At 41.5% G+C, this 17,459-nt stretch overlaps 1 protein-coding gene across 5 annotated transcripts in view; it reads right to left on the bottom strand.

Annotated features, from left to right (window-relative positions):
- The window catches only part of LSAMP (limbic system associated membrane protein), a 1,400,662-nt gene that overhangs the window by 199,455 nt on the left and 1,183,748 nt on the right, over positions 1-17,459 (bottom strand). For all 5 annotated transcript variants that reach the window (XM_033146535.1, XM_033146537.1, XM_033146538.1 and 2 more), the window contains one exon: positions 9,338-9,570. In XM_033146535.1, coding sequence (XP_033002426.1) covers positions 9,338-9,570 — 233 coding nt within the window. The remainder of the gene's footprint in view (positions 1-9,337; positions 9,571-17,459) is intronic.

Here is a 17,459-nt window from a genome sequence, read left to right as displayed (position 1 = left end):
AGATTTCACTGTAGTACATTTAGGCCACCCCAGATTAATTGATGAAAAGTTGCACCCTCTCCCCTTGGTTGGTTGGGCCACAAAGCCCAGCTCCCTCTGCCAGCATAGCTGTTTGCATCACCCTTAGTGCCTGCTGTCATTACTTTGCAGACCTTCCTGAAATTTAACTGCCCACCACTGCATATAATTCATATATATAAGAAACGGTGTCTCATAGAGTCAAACACAGCTTTTGTGTCCACAGCTGCCAAGAGATCGCTGGACTCAAGCACTCAGTGTTGATAGGAGAGGAATTGTGACATAATGTTTTATCTGCCTTGTTTATAGCTTATGGACACACAGCACTCATTAAACTTTAGATGTGTGGGCAACAGAGAAGATGGCTATGGCTTAGACTAACTTCTGCTACACAAGCTGTGCTTGAGAAATTATTGATAGGTGGAGTTTCAAGGGAAAGGGTTTCAAGGCAGCACTGTAGGTTCTCTATTCCCACAGGTGATTGAGTGGATGCTACTGAGCAGCTGAACTGAGCTGGCCACTGAATATATGAAATGACTCAACTGGAAAGCATTGTGTTTCAGATGATATATGAAAGCTCTACCTTTATGTTTGATATCTGATAGTTCATTTGTACTTGATGTCCTTTTTTAAACAAAGAACATACTGTATATGTAAGAACCAGTTAGAAGTGGGCTGGGATGGCTCTGGGATGCTCTTGCAAGATCTCACAGGACAGTACAAGTTCCTGAGGGATTGCAGTACTTCCATTCTGAAATGACTCTGTGAACAAACAGAAATTAAGAACTACAGTGGTACCTTGGGTTACATACGCATCAGGTTACATACGCTTCAGGTTACATACTCCACTAACCCAGAAATAACGCTTCAGGTTAAGAACTTTGCTTCAGGATAAGAACAGAAATCGTGCTCTGGTGGCGCAGCGGCAGCGGGAGGTCCCATTAGCTAAAGTGGTGCTTCAGGTTAAGAACAGTTTCAGGTTAAGAACGGACCTCCGGGACAAATTAAGTACGTAACCAGAGGTACCACTGTATACTGCTTACATTGATGTGGAAGGAAACTGCTAAGTGACAGACCTATGTTGGCAACAGTTTATAACAGTACTTTTGGACATGGGCTTGAGAAAGGAGTGAAGGATTATAGCAATGCTATACTGGAGTTGCTTAGAAGTGGCGGGCTTTAAATGTGAGAGTGACAAGTAAGTCTTAGGTCACTAGAAGTCTAAGAATATGACTTTTTCCTCACTTACAGAAGTGAAAAACAAATGTACACCTGTGCAAGTGAGAAGACTATTAAATGTAGGTGAAGTAAGAAGGTGTGATTCTCAGATGTTTCAAAGCTGAAATCACATGGGGACATGAACAGTTGTATCATTTACCCATCTGTTATAAATTGGCCACAAACAAGCCATCAACAGGACAGTTACTTAGATTTGACTTCAAACCTGTTTATTTTGCTAAATTTAATATCCCACCCTTCACTCCATGAAACTCTTAGGGAAGCTTACAGTGTCTATTACAATGTGTTTGATAATAGAAGCACAAATAGGGCATTTGGGAGTTGATAAAAAGCTGGTATAGCATTGTGACAAAGATACTATGGTTGCATATACACATTTAAAATCTATGGCTTCCCCCAGAAAATCCTGGGAACTCACAGAGCTCTATTTTCAAGCACCCTTAACAAACTAGAGTTTAAACAAAATTGCAAACTGATGTGGAAATGTGGAGAACTGAATTTAAGGCTAAATTATTATTATTTTTTTAGAAAATAAGAAGAACTGACATTGGCAGAGCCATCCATCCCTACTGTGGTGTTATTAGCTGTGTACATGTGCATAGGTCACCCTTGACTCTTTTCAGTTCTCCTTCTGATGGAATTTGTCCACTTCTTAAATTTCTTCCCTCACATAACACCCCACACTTACCCTTCAGGCTGAGACAGAAAGGAAGTTTTGAAATTCCTTCCAGTTTCAAGATAGTTGCTGTCAGGTGTTGCCCATGAGTAATGACAGAGTCCTCTTACACTAAAGATTACTTTATTGTGCCATAACTATTTACAGTGCAGAGCTAGCTAAAAACATGACCGCTCAGTCACTTGCAGAATCCGGAAGTGCCCCTCTCCTGTTTCCCGCCCAGCACCAAAGCCTCAGCACCCTGAAACGATGTCTTCTGTGTCCCCTGACCCCCCCCCCCAATGCTGTGCTGGCGCCGGAAGCTGCAACTCCCCCTCTGATCGCCTCTGGCTGGCGTTGCTGGGTCTCTGCCCAGCATCCCTGACCCTCGGCTCCTCCTCCTCTTCCGCGGGAGAGAGCTCTGGCGATGGGCTTTGAGAGGAGTCAGATGACAGCAGTGGCTGCGGCTCCCTGTACCTGAGCAAGACCTCCTCTTGAGGAGGTTCCCTACCCTGATCCTCCCCACTAGCAGGATCACCTTCCCCGCTTTCCCCATGAGGAGTACTCCCGCCCGGGCTCTTCTCATGAGTAGGACCTTCCCCCAGGCTCTCCTCGCGAGGAGAAGGCAAATCCCTGACAGTTGCATTTCTAAGTGACTCCCATGTTATAATGTGCACTCACATTCAACTCTGTTAACATATTCATAGTTACCAGAGCATTTAGGGGGGAAAGGACACATTGCTTCCTTGCAAAGTATAGGGTAGAAGGTAGACTCTACTGCAGCATGTGAAGCAACTCAAAGTAAACTCAAGACCTGCAAGAACTGGCCCTACTTGATGCTGAAGTAAGCAGGGAAGAAACATTAGCTATTACCAGTATTGTTGTATGGAATATGTTTCAATGCTGCAGCAAACATTATGGGAGAAGGAAGTCTGGAAGTCATACAATGTACTGTAGAGCACAGGGGGGGGGGAAATACCATCTAATCTCTGGTGTTTTCAGTTCTGCTTACCAGTCTTCTGAAAACTGAGTCACCCAACTATAGAATGAAGCTGAAAATATTAGGGGTGAGGGATGACTAGCACTGGATTTGAAAGTACTACTTTGCCCCCAAAGTATTTCAAATACAATTTTAATGGCATCACATTAAATTTGAAGGGATTCATTGTATCACCTACTTCAGTCTCCAGCCAAATAAGGCAGGATTGGAAAGCATTTACCAAAGAGGTCTGCCAAGACAGATCCAACTATTATATCTAGGGCCAGGCAAACAGACACCTATAAGCTTTGACTTCTTATGGAAGGAAAGAAATTGGAAATGTGAACTGTTGCATGGGCCACAGCCTGCACCTTAAGAAGGACAGGAGGTGAGCCACGAGCTAATTCAATTCCTGTGATCATTACGACTGCCAGGTGGAAATCCCTTAAAGCAGCCCTATAATCTCTATAATTTACTTACTGACTCTGCCAACTGACTGTACTGGGTAGCATGGTAAGGCAATTAGTGTTAGAGTGAAAATCAAGGCATCAGACAACACACAACAAACTTAAATTGTATTAAATGTTTTGAAAAGCAGCAAATGAACAGTTACCATGATTATGTTTCTGGGAGGTGGGGCCTATTGTTTAGAAAACAAATTTAGTAGTTAACTATAAGGACAATTTGGAAAAGGAAGCCAAGATACTTAAGAATTCTTAAGCCCTAAGAATACTGTAAATCAATTTCAGCTCATCCTGGTTCACTGTCAATGCAGCTTTCAGCCTTTATGCTTTCAGTGTTGCTTCTTTTGTTGCTGGAGTCTGGTTCTTTTGCAATACTCTCCATCCTGGTTTCTTTTGAATTCAAGCCTTTTCTCTCTTGAATTTTCCAACTATTCACTCCTGCCTTTTGCCAGTTTAACTTATATCCACTTTTGAATATTTACTGTTCTAACTCCCAATCTCTTGGCCAGTCAGAAGGGCAATAAAGTATCTATTTCCCGTAGCAACTAGGTCACTCTTTCCTCCTCAAGTTTCTATTTTCTGGGCTGACCTATTATGTCCCTTGCGACCAACTGAACAGAAAACAGTCATTTTCCAGCTAAGAACAAAACACATAATGACTGAACATTTTCATTCTTGCACACTAGTGTGTGGAGTTGTCATCATGTTGGCTCAAGGGTGAGAGAAAGGTGGTATCTTCCAACAGATCGGTATTTAATAGGAGGAAAAATTAAAGTAAGCAGCAGAAAGCTAAAGAACCCCAGCACCACCAAGATATGAAGTAAAGTGAATAATATTATAGGAAGAGGAAATACAATTAAATGTTTTTGGACACCCATGTCTTGTATTGGACAGAGATTAGGGCTGAATATATGAAATAATGTAATAATAATAATAATAATAATAATAATAATAATAATTTATTTATACCCCGCCCATCTGGCTGTGTTTCCTACATGTACACCATGAAGTGTCACAATCTCACAAATATTTGTACTTCATGATGCTTAGGTGAAATCTGCAGCTTCTCAGCATGTTATTATTAATTATATTTTTATCGCTACTGTACATCTAGCACAACATAAATATCTGGTATTGCCACACTTCCAGGCTTCCTTCAAGAAGAGCCTTCTATGAATGGAAATGTATAAAATGTGAAGTATCAGGAATATCAGTAGTAAAGTGGTATTGCTCATTTCAGCTTGTCACCTGCATCCTTTTAGTCTCTGGCACACATATTTTCTGTTTGTTCTAGTTCACTGAACTGAGTGGGACTTCATTTGCAGTCTGTCTTAGCCTCACTTTCACAACATCCATATAGTTCACAAGCTTTAAACCACAGAGCACCCTTTGAAGGAATATCAGAACTCAAGTATATACAGAAGCAGCTGTCCAGTTCATGGACAGCAAAATGCCCATGGCCATTGGCATGGATGAAATTGCAGATACCCAGTGGTCTCTGCTAGCTGTGGGCAGTTTGCCCCAGCCACCTGCATCTCTCATGCCACCACTTCATAATGAAGTTGATAAAAAAAATGCACCAGGGCAACCAAGTAAACAGCAGTTGGATGCAAATGAAAGTTATTAAGCAACAGATGCAGAAGGATTCTTGAGCTGTGAACTCACTATATGAATACTGAAAGTCATAACACCTTAAAACAGCAAACTCAGATGGCAAGTACAAACAGAAGTGAGCCAAAAGAGAGGCACTGAAAAACACAAGGTAAGCATCAGCATGCTCAGGGGTAGCCTGAGATTTGCAGAGGTGCAAACTCTCACCAGCCATGGATGAGGGGCTATAAACTGAATTTAAATCCTGGCAAGATGGAAGCTCTGTGGGTGAGCGGTTCCCATGTTCAGGATAGGCCAATGTCTGTTCTGGATGGGGTTGCACTCCTTCTGAAGAATCAGAAACACAGTCTGAAGGTAATCCTGGAGCCAGTTTTTATAACTTGAGGCTATAAAACCGAGCATGTGCAGTAGCCAAGGAACGTTGAATATCAGTGGGAAAAGAAAAACACGAGAGGAACATGGCTGTGGGGAACCCTGGACTGGGGCAGACTTATTAGGAAGTGATAATATGCTGCAACATTTTGTTGCTGATCCTATTTGCCTAGTTAGAATCATACACAAAGAAAGAATATCCTCAGTTAAGTTAATGCCGTGTACCAAGCAGCAACAGAAGACACTCTGGCATATGACAGCATTGAAAGGTATGGAAAACCCAATGACAAGCCAAAGGTCATCTTGGTACGGTTAAGACTAAACAGCACAACTTCACCAGGCTAATGGATGAGTGGCACATTCAGATGAAGAACTGGGGGTGTATATAATGTGAAGCCAGAAAAAAACCAAAACAACAACAACAGTCAGTTGGCCATTTCATTTGCAGGTTTCGGATCTGATCATTTCTCCATTTGTGCCATATATTAAGTAAGGCATGTTAAATTATTGAGTGTTGGCTATTGTTAATGAAAAAGGTACACTCTGATTCCGTTATGATTTGGAGGTAAAATGTAGAGGGAAAACATTGTAAGAGGTTTTGCCTGTAGAAATATCAAGAGATTCAGAGTAACAATGCAGCATCAACAATAATGAAAATTGCTTTGGGCACCCAGATTGTACAAGCAATTTTTATAACAGAATGATACTGCTTGTTAGGAATACATCACTTTAGAGCTAGATAGACATAAGAGATGTTAAGTAAAATATACATTCCTTCTAGATAGAAGCATTAGAAGAGATCAATGTGAGTACAAGAGATTTAAAGATCAATGTAACAATCAATTACAGAATGATTGCTCACCAAATCTACAGAGGAGGAGGGGAAGGGAGAAGCAATGAGTTTCAATTACATGAAATTAACTTTTAGTTAAACATTGAGGAAAAATACAGCTCAGTAAGAAAATAATGTTCTGAGAACAACTGTAGAGTTCCGTACTGTTAATGTCAGTACCTACTGGAGAAAAAAGTCAAGAATTTTTATTTTATTTTATTACTAAATCTTTGTCCTGACCTTTCTCTCAATGGAATGTTTATATGTATGTCATATATACACTTATATATCTTGTGTGGCGTGTTGTAGGTTGACAAAATATACTTTTAAACAGAATCATGAGAAAGAGCATATAAAAATTGGTAATCCTTAAGCATCCTGTTGGAATTGCAGAGAGTCAAGGGCATAAGGTCTCCGAATGGAGATGGCTGGCTAACGCTTCATGCAGGGAAGAAGAAAAAAAATCGTATTTTCCGCTGATGGTAATTTTATCTCTGCAATTAGTAGAGCAACCTTCACAAAAGGCATTATTCACATGTGTTCAAAGGGAACTTTGATTGTGAAAAGCTTCTGTAGGCCAGAGCTTCAGCAGCTGAGGTGCGACTGAAAGCCTGCTGAAAAGCGCTCGTTTTCACTCTCTCGTTTCAAATTCATTCTCCCTTTTATGGCACTTCAGTCCCAGCATATCTTGTGCTGCCAATTATTGTCTCCTTTTAATAAAGTTGTGAATAAATCTGGCAAAAGCAGAGAAGCTAGGCAGTCAAGAAGAATGCGGGAAGCTTTGAACACAAAATGCCAGTTTGACTAAGGCCTAATTTTTTATGTTATCCCATAATAACATCAGAAGAACCGACCGTATCAGGCCAGTACCTCATCTAATACAGCAACTGGATCTCACAGTGGCCAGCCAATGTGGTTATCAGCCATGTCAGCTGCAACTATCACACGTTTGCTTGGTTTTGTGGAAGGGCAACTGTGAATTAGCAGTCAAGCTTTCCCAGAAGTGCAAAGAGAAACAAAATTGTTCAGTTGATAGCATTTATCAAGTCATAAGCCTATCTCCATTCATGATGTGAATTAATTAATTAATTAATTAATTAAATTTGCCTACTGCCTAATCCTCTTGGCTGGAGAAGCCAGCAGTTTGAATCTGGAAACATCTCCATGGGTAGAACACGAGACTCTTAACCTTAACATTGGGCAAAATATTCCTGCATTGCAGGTAGCTCAACTAGATGACCCTCACGGTCCCTTCCAACTCTACAATTCTATGACCTGCTAAATGTGCCCTGTCCCTTAGCTGGGGTTTCTCCTGCAAGCAGATTACACTACGTGTCAAGAACGTAGAGTCTCCATCCTTCAGGGTGTCTGGAGTGCATTTAGAAGGGGAAAAAATACTGATAAGGACACCATAAAGTACCAGTTTCACAGAAGAACTAGGAATGCTTAGAATTACCTCCAAAAAACCAGCAGGTGAAAAACCTACACAGAGCCCCAAACAAACAAAACATAGACAAAAAACAGTAGCCTTCCTCAATAGATTTCATTTAAAAAATTGGGCAGGGCAAGGGCTGTAGATTGCAGATACTGTGGTGCCCTTGGAAACCTTGTTTAATCAGATATTAAGAATGACTAAAGACTGGTCAGTGTTCAAAACTCCCATTGTTCTAGGCACATTTTGCAACAGGGAATTTCATTAGTGCAAGCAGTTTCTGAGTTCTGGGTGCGGTGCTATGCCTAAGATTTCAGATTAAAACTGCAGAGTGGAAGGAAAGGAGGACCTTTTTCTGCCTCCCCACTTGCAGCCTCTCTCTGAAGACCGAAGAAGAGACCCTCTTAAGAATATTAGTGGGGTGGGCAGGAGAAGGACCAGACCATGTGAAAATTGAACATAATATTTTAGCCGCAGTTCATTCATTTTCAGCTTTGTATTCTTGTTATAAAAAAGTGAACCTAGACATTCCATTGTTGCACCCATAACCTAGGTTTAAGGTGCCATTTAGCTCCTAGCTTTCCTATCTCAGTTTCTAACACTGAGACTGGTATACACTTTACACCTGGCAATTTAAAATCAAAATAAATGAATGACTGTATTTGCTTAATGTGACTAATTCAAACTGCCTGACTTCAGACTATTACCAGTAAGATCACAAGTAAAGTATAATAGCAATAAGCATATACTACTATTAATTCTCAGAAGATAGTCAGATAAACATAGGAATCAGCTAGATTGGTAAAGAAAAACTGTTTTATATGCATTGTACCGTATTGGCCTGAATATAAGCCACATCCCAATATAAGCAGCACCTTTAAAATTAAAGGGGGGGGGAGATAAAAAAACACTACCTGAATATAAGCCGCTCCCTTAAAATTCTGCAGGCACTCACATCCATTCTGTTTTACCGTATGTCTGTTTCAGCAGCGATATCGTAAAAGCCAATTTTTGTAAGGTCATGGATTTAAGCAGCACTTTAACTTTTCATGGTCAGAACTGGAAAAAGTGAGACTTATATTCAGGCCAATACGGTATATGCGATATAACACTTTGACACCAGATGGCGCTGTGGAGTCCCATCTTTCCCTTCTGGATTTCCCTGTATGAGTTTACAACACACTTAACTGAACCGCTTCTTTGATGTGTCTAGATCCAGCATGAGCACCAAAGCAATCCTGGGTATTACGGTTAGTAGCTAGAGTTCTCCCCTCAAAAAGTTCTGTCTCACCACCAGCAGGGGCGGATCTACTATAAAACAAATGAAGCTTAAGATTCAGGGCCCGTAACCCAGGAGGGGCCCCGGAAGTGACTTTAGTCCACAATGCTTTTAAAAACTACTTTAAAAAGTGCATCAAGCATGTATATAATATTTCCCTAATCTCCCCTAATTTTCACCCCCCTCATCAACTCAAAAACTATGGTGCAAATGAATTTTTCATTCACACCAGTGACTTTGCCATGTGAAATAATCCAGTACAGCGATTTTAATCAAAATCCGAGTTGCTGGTTTGTTTTTTTTATGTGGTGATCTGTCATAGAAAACCCCCATTGAAGAAGATAACAGTGGATACCCAGACCTCATTGTGGGTTACAAAGGGGCCCTCATTTCATTACAAGCTCCAGGGCTCCCAAAATATAGGTCTGCCATTGACGGCCCGCCATGATTTCTTACCTTGAACGATCAAATAAACCTGTGAAGTCTTGGGGTGATGCAGTGTTTGCACTGAGCATGTGTACGATCCCTCATCATAGACATCCACTTTCTGAATCCGGAGGCTGTATTCCAGAAGAGAAAGTTGTTGGAGTTCTACTCGGGGGTCCAGAGACCACTTGTCTTGTCCAGCAAAAATGATGCCGGAACGATTTAACCAGGCCACCTTGGAGCTTTTGTCTTCTATAAAACACCTGCATGGGATGAAAAAGACAGATATTGGTATCAAAGAAGTCTCCTGCATATAGAGCCTACAATACTCTCCATACATCCAAACACTCCCTGAGGCACAAACACATCCACACAAAAATCCACTACAATTGTTACTATAGTATATTTTAATTAGTACTTTTATTTTTATTTTTAACCATGCTTGTATTGGGCTACACATCTGGCCAGGTCAGTAAAATTTCCTTTTCCAGGATATGAAACCTGGCTGGAAACAACTTGACAGTGAGAAGCATCCACACAAGTGATGTGATATGAACCCATATTTTTTAAACTTTCAGTTCCACTTGCTGTCCATATACTATGTCCAACAACATCTGGAGGGCTACAGGTTTCTCATCCCTGGTTCAAGCAATCTGAATTCATGACATGCCATCTTCTGCTTTCTCTTCAGAGGAAACTCTGTATGGTTCAAAAGTTTACAATATATTAACCCTTTTTAAAACTACCTATTTTGTGCAATGGCGAGGACAGTCCCAAAAATGTGTGAATAACTATTTCCCTCCTTATTCTCCCCCTCCCTGCTTTTTGAAGAGAGTTCAAGAACTCTTCTTAAGTTTTCTGCACTGTTTATCTCCAGGCTACAAGCTTCTCTCTGGCATTGCCAATAGTGAGAACATAAAGTCAAAGTCTTTTTAGCCCCCCCCCATATGTACCTAAATGCTGGATGCAGAGCAGACTCAAAATATCTGCAGCCCCCTGCCAGCTTAAGGAGAGAGAGGTCATGGCTATGAACTGTACTTTCTGTTTGTTATAGGAATGCAGCTGTTACATTATGCATTTATTCTCCAGTTCTGGCTCCCGCCAGCTCCTTTTGGATATTAGAGTTGTGTGCTATCTAACCCCTTTCTTGCCCATTGCTTTACTAGACATTTTAATCTTTCCTGGAAACTTGATGCTGCCTGCCCCTTAGCCAACAGCGGATCTCCATACGGTGTATTCGCTGCCTAAACGGTACGAGAATTCTGATCTGTTTTTAGCAACCTTCCATTGTGCTTGCCTAAATGTCCTTAGAAAAACTAGGTGATGCAGAGGTGAGAGGAAGGAGGGTGGAGATGTAGGGCAGACAGAAACACAGTACGGTTTGCCACCTGGCATGCCCCTAGTTGCAGCTGTCGATAACAGTGGGGTATCTGCTAGCAGGAGGGTGGACTGACAGCCCTTGCAGGCTACATTAGACATTCAGTTATTTTATGTAAAAGAATAACAAAGCTCTCAAAAAGTCAGGCCCAGCTGCATCTAAAGGATGAAGTTGACCCAAGAGGCTATACATAGAATCTCACAGCCCTTTTCCTCAAGAGCAATTAATCTGGAATAACTGCTGCTAGGGAGCTCCATCAAATTTGTGCTGGATGCACTACCCAATATCAATTATTCCCAGGCGAGATTATCATTTCGCTAACGTTGCCCTCTGCTTTCACAGGTGAGGGAAAAGGCCATTGTGGTCAAAAATGAGAGGCAAAGCTAAAAAGAAGCGGATGGGAAACAATGGTGTGTTTTTGTTTACAGAAGCATTTCAAACTGCCTAACACATTTCCACCATTGCTTTGAAGGAGGAGCATGCCGAGTATTCAAAACACATAAATGTAATTTGGAATGCAACGGTAAAATATACAGCTCTTCTGCTTTTTGAACCTTCATTTAGCCCTGACTGCAATGTACAGTACACTTTGCAGAAGTGACAAGGTTTGCAATCAGCATTAGAAGCCAGGTGAGGCTGAGGAGTGTGTTGCGTTGATGTGGAAACTCTCCATGCAGTTTGAAGAAAGCATGTGAATAACAGTTCTACATATTACATAGAGCAGTGGCCTAGAACAATGGTGTGTGAACTTTCACGCACCTGGTTCAGACTGGACCCAACTAGAAAATAATAATAATTTAGGTGTGATTTGGATCAGGCCTGAATTAAGTTGTCACTAGCGGCATCTAGATTTTATGGTTATCCAGAAAATGAGTGCTGGCATTCACTTGGTGACCATGGGGCAGTCATTGCTTCTCAATATGACCTACCTCACAGGGTTGTTGATTTAGAAACCAACCAACCAACCAACCAGGAAGTGGAAAAATATGTATACCACCTTAAACTTCCAGGGATATAAACAGTGCTTTTTTCTAGGGGTATGCAGGGGTACACATACCCCTAAACATTTTGTGAATCTAAGTTGGGCATCATTGAGGGGCAGTATTTCAATATGAGTAGGGAAATGAGAGTACCCCTAAACATTTTTTTAAAGAAAAGAAAAAAGTACTGGATATAAAAATAATAAATGAATAAATATGGCTGCTGCTGCAGATCTCAGACTTAAAAGTTCTGAATTTTCTCACAGGCATGCAGAGGAGTATCTGTTACCACCAGGAGCTGTAGGACATGCATGTATGCATTTTTCTCAACATTTACGCCCTGCCCTTTTTATGGTAAACAAGACTCAATGCAGCTTGTTCCTGATGTTTCCTAGGTCAATGGATACTTCTAGTGGCTTGGATGAGAACCCTTCAGTTTGTCTCTATATCTCACTTGATGCATATTTTTCCTTTGCTATTTTGTCTCTGGGGAGTCTAACCCGAGTCCTTAATCCTTTTCTCTGATCAAGGGTCATAGTTTAATGGTAGAGCATCTGTTCTGCATGTAGGAGGTCCCAGGTACAATCCCTTCTATCTCCAGATAGGCCTGAAACCCCAGAGAGCTGTGGCCAGCCAGCTCAACCAATGGGCAGCCTCCTAGCTGCTATTCTGTTTTCTGTCTTTTAAAAGTCTGCTCATTCAACCAAATATGCATAAATGCCAGGCATATAATATCTATTTTTATTAATTGTGATTATTTTGCTCTGTGCCTTGACTTAAGTTTCATAGGCTAGTTTGAAAACTTGCTCTCAATATTTTTAACGATGAACAGAATAGGAAGAGGCATTTCACTTGCTCTGTATTTCTTGTTCTGTGTAACTAAATAAAAGCCTCCAGTCTCCAGGGCTGTTGTTCTCTCACCTTTTGTCGGCTCTATTCACACAAGTGTATTTTGAGAGCAGAAGAATGAAGATTGGAACCTAAAGATAAGAAAACTATTTGGCAGTAGGGTTTCAAATGGTTTCTTGGGGGAAAAGTCAGACATTTACAAAGTTCTTCAAACTGAATGTAGGTCTGTTCCATATACTGAGAACGCAGATCACTGTTTTGCTAAAACATTCACAGCCTCCTTTCCCTGTTCTCCCCAATGGCAAACAAGTCTCTATTTGCTCTCTTCAGCATTGCTGGATGCAAATCTGATCTCTAATCATGAAAAGGTGTGAAAATATCACGGGAAGAGACACTTGCACAACAATCCGGCAAGAGATAGAGACTCGCTCAAGTTCACTCAGTAAGCCCCAGTATAAACTCGAGTTTATATCCAATATAACACACTAACTCTCCATGCTACTGACCAAAGGCAGAAACATGACCATCTGTCCTCAGTAAAAAACAACAACACACACAAACAAAACATCCAGAGAATCTGCATGGAAAACCAGTCCCAGTCCATGCACAGAGCTTATTCAGCCCGCACTTGTGCATACAGTTGTGGTAGAGGAGGACATCACTGAGTTTCTCCAAAGCTTTAATTAATTCCTTGGCAGCTTGTGCAATAAGATAAATAGTTTTTTTCTTTAAACTGGGGGTGGATGAAATTAACAGCCAGATGTGAAAATTCCAAGTATATACATTATTTTGCGTAACACTTTGCCCTACGAGATCACACCTTAATAAAGATTTGCATCAAGTTGCTCAAATAGTGTTAATTCAATACTAACAGAATATTAACTGGCAAGTTAGTTGATGTCCAGACAGCCACTGCATAGCACCCATCTGATTTTAAGCAACTATAAATGTTTATTAAGGATCGATGAGCATAACAATAATTACATCTGAACATTTCCTAGTATACATTTTACACAGCTGTAATTGGCAGCATAACTTAAGGTTATTGGAGAAGATATCCAGCCTTTTTATGAATGCTTTTACATAAATCTGTACCAGTATATCTACTTTTTCTGAACAAAATGTGTTTTATGGGTGACTTAATGTCTACAGACACTCAGATCCAAAATATATTTCAGTTCTTTAATGGAACAGTCCACATGTATTGATGACAGTCACATTAGTGCCAAAAGCTAGCATGTCTTTTGGTGCTAAGTATGACTCATATTCAGTATACGATAGCAAAGTCGTAAAGGCCAGCATATGTCAGTCTAGGGTGAACACCTGGAATAACGGAAAGCCGGGGACATGCTAGTCCACCTCCCAGATGTCCCCCTGGAGTCGGGCACGGGCACAACCCCTCTCAGGGTTGACCAAACCATTGAGTCCCTGGATTCGTTTAACGGAATACCCTTCACATAGGGATGGCGAGAGCGTTCCCCCATCCCTATCACCTGAACCAGAGCCTATCCGCAACCTTACAAGTTGTGACGATTTGCTATGTGGCAGGCGAAACCCAAATGGCAACAGCCAATCAGCCAAGTGGGGAAAATTCGTGCCATGCCCATGTCCCAACGACAGATGACACATGACGGCATAGCAAGGTCAAGCGTGCCAGCCCTAAATATAGGGAGAGGTGGGCGGGTGTTCTGATGCACTGGCCAAAAGAGGAAACTCTGGGTGACGTGCATGGGCATATATAGGTTCCACTGATCCGTTTGGCTAGCGTCCCATTGGCCTGATTAAACCCAGCATCAAGGGACCTACCAATAGGGTGTTGTGGCTATCCAATCATACCCACCCACAACACTGGGTTTGGTTGCCAGGTCTCACTGCAACACGTGCCCTCTTTGAGGGAGGCCACAATTTATAGTTGGAAGGGACCCTGAGGACCATCTAGTCCAACCACCTGCAATGCAGGAATATTCAGCTGTCCCATACGGGGATCGAACCTGCAACCTTGGTGTTATCAGCACTACTCTATAACCAACTGAGCTTTGATCCTGCATTTCATAAATAGATACAGATGGAGGGTATACCTTAGTGATTAAAACATACACAGGGAGACACACCTGAAATCTCAGCATAAAGAAAGCACAAAGGAGGAAAGCATTTAAAAATAATTTGAAAGGAGTGCAGTGCATTTTTCTCCTGCAAATGGAAGTTGCCTCTTTCTGAAAGCACGGCAACCTGCTAAAGCCTCCAAACAAAGCCTGCCTTCCCTTAAGGATCACACCACCACAAGTGCTGACGAGCCAGCTGTAATCTTGCCATTTCACATGAATTTGCAGGATTCAGCTAACAACTTCCCTTGCCACCCATCCTAGCCCCCTGCCACCTCCAGAGCCAGCAGCAAAATGGCAGAAAGGGAAATAAAACGGGATCAAATGCTGCTTGTTCAATGCAAAGCAATGCTGACTCCTGGCAGCCAGAGTAAACATGCCAGGCAAATTCTCTAAAGTGTTGTAAAGTGTTATCCTGGAAAGCAAATGCTGTTCTTAGACACAACACAGAAAGGGGGCAGGGGAGGAACGACATCACAACAAAGCAAACAAAGATGGTTTCTTTTCATCAGAACGTAAGAAGAGTACTGCTGGATCAGGCCAAGGACCCGTTTAGTCCAGCATCCTGCTTTCACAGTGGCAAATCTGAAGCCATCCAGCAGGACCTGGGCACACTATTTTCCCATTTCGTTTCACTTTTGATTTATGTGTCACCTTTCTATATTGCTATACACACAAGGCAGTTTACAAGCTGTAGAAACAAAAATCATACAACAAAGATCCCACAACCTACAACAATCCGATCCAATGCAAATAAGCAGGTTGTTTTGGGGTTTTATTAAGAAAAAAAGGTGCTGGTAGTCACCAGGAAGTTGTTACTGTAAGTGCCACACTTTTAACATTTGAAGAAAAAAATATGTCCCGATACTGCCTACCTTTAAGTACTCCCAGAAAAAAGCACTGTAAATAAGTCATAATTAAAAAAACGACTTTAAAATAAACAACTCATATCAAATACAGTAACAGTCCGCAGTCCATTTAGTATATAATATTACACAATAAAATTAACTCTCAAAATACCAGCAGATAAAAATAAAAATAAAACAGCAAAATCACTATCAACAACTACAACAAAACATTGCTAGACAACGATCAGCACAAATAAGCAGCCATGTCGCAATGCCTAAAATACCACAATACATTAAAAAGCAGGTAAAAAAAAATCGAATTGAGCAACAAAGTGCTGGCCAGGGCTGATGAGAGTTGTAGTCGAAGACATCTGGAGGGACACCAGGTTGACAAAAGCTGACCTAGGTATCATCCAGTGGCCGGAATGGGTGCTGCAAGTAGGTTCCCTCTCTCACCACCCCCAAGACAAAATTCTTTCCCGGTTGTGGTCCTTCAGCCACCAGCAGTCAGAGGCATGCTGCCTCCAACAGCAAAGGTAGAACATAGTCATCATAGCTGGTAGCCATTGATAGCTGTGTCCTCCATCAAGTTGTCTAATCCTCTTTTAAAGGCATCCAAGTCCCATACATCTTATGGGAGAGAATTCCTTAATTTAACTATCAGAAGTACTTTATTTTGCTAGTCTTGAATCTTTCAACGTTCTGTTCCCCTGGGTGACTCAGAGTTCTATTGTGGTGTAGTTCTCCCTGAGAGAAGGGTGACAGTAAAATTTATTTCTGGCCCTATTAACCAAGCAAACGCAGCTAGCCCCAGTGGGAGCCTCTAAACTATGGGAGGGAGGGCTGAGAAAATTTCCTCTACAGGAGGCACGGGAGGAAAGTGGTTGTCCAAGTGCTTCTTGGACAGAAACACTCCCTCTTGAAAACAGAACATCCCATTCCAACATGGCTCATGAGGCTGCCATCAAAATCCTAGCCTGCCATTGTTATTTCTCTCTGCAAAGAAAACCTCGTTTCTAGAATTGCATTGGTACATGGCAGAGGAATAAAGTGGATTGTTAGATTTCTGCATGTATGTATGTTTGTTTGAATCTTGTAGAGCCAAAACAAACCAAAAACATTTCATGGATACACAATGGGCAGACCTGTTACACCCACCAACTACCACCAATGACAGACATTAAACTTTCCCAGGAGGTTCTTGAACTCTATAATTCTTTGGCTCCTTAAGCCAAGCAAATAGCTGCACAAGAGTGGCCAAATACTACTGAGACCAAGAACAACAAACTGTTTCCAAGGCTGTGTTCATACTTAACCTTGCATTAGAAGCAAGCATGGTGCAAAAAAAAAAAAGTGTGGAAGGATTCTAAAGACAAATAAAACATTATACCAATGCCGGAGGACTTGGAGCATGAAATAAAGGGATGCATTTGGGGGAACAACGGCAAAGAAAAACCACAGCAAAAATGCAACCCTATTTTATTTATGAAGGACATTCCTCTCTCTATTCAAGACAGTGATTGTCAGGGGTGGGGAACATATAGCCCTCTGGCTGTTGTTGGACTACAACACCCATCAGCCCCAGCCAGCATGGCCAGTGGTCAGGGTGATGGCAGATGTAGTGCAGGAACATCTACAGGGCCACAGGTTCCCCATCCCAAACAAAATGAAAAATTGATACAAAACAGCAATAGATATCCATGTTACTATTTCTGTATAAGGGATTCCTTTGACTACTGGTATGGGGATGGCAGTGAAGGATATAGCAGATGAGGCAACAGTGTTTACCCTCCATTGCATGTCTATTTTGTGTCAAAGTTCTAGATTCTCATATCCAGACCTGCACCTGCTTGGCTTCAGCAATGTTGCTGCACTACGTGTCTTCTATTATCACGTATCTATTATCAAGGCTCCTCCAAACAAGACACCTGGATTAAGTTATGAATGTCTCAAATCTGGATACAATTTATGGGTCGTGGTTACTTCAAGTTATCC

This window comes from Lacerta agilis, chromosome 4 (genome assembly GCF_009819535.1).
Source record: "Lacerta agilis isolate rLacAgi1 chromosome 4, rLacAgi1.pri, whole genome shotgun sequence".
Lineage (NCBI taxonomy): Eukaryota > Metazoa > Chordata > Lepidosauria > Squamata > Lacertidae > Lacerta > Lacerta agilis.
This window is presented reverse-complemented; position numbering and strand designations above follow the sequence as displayed.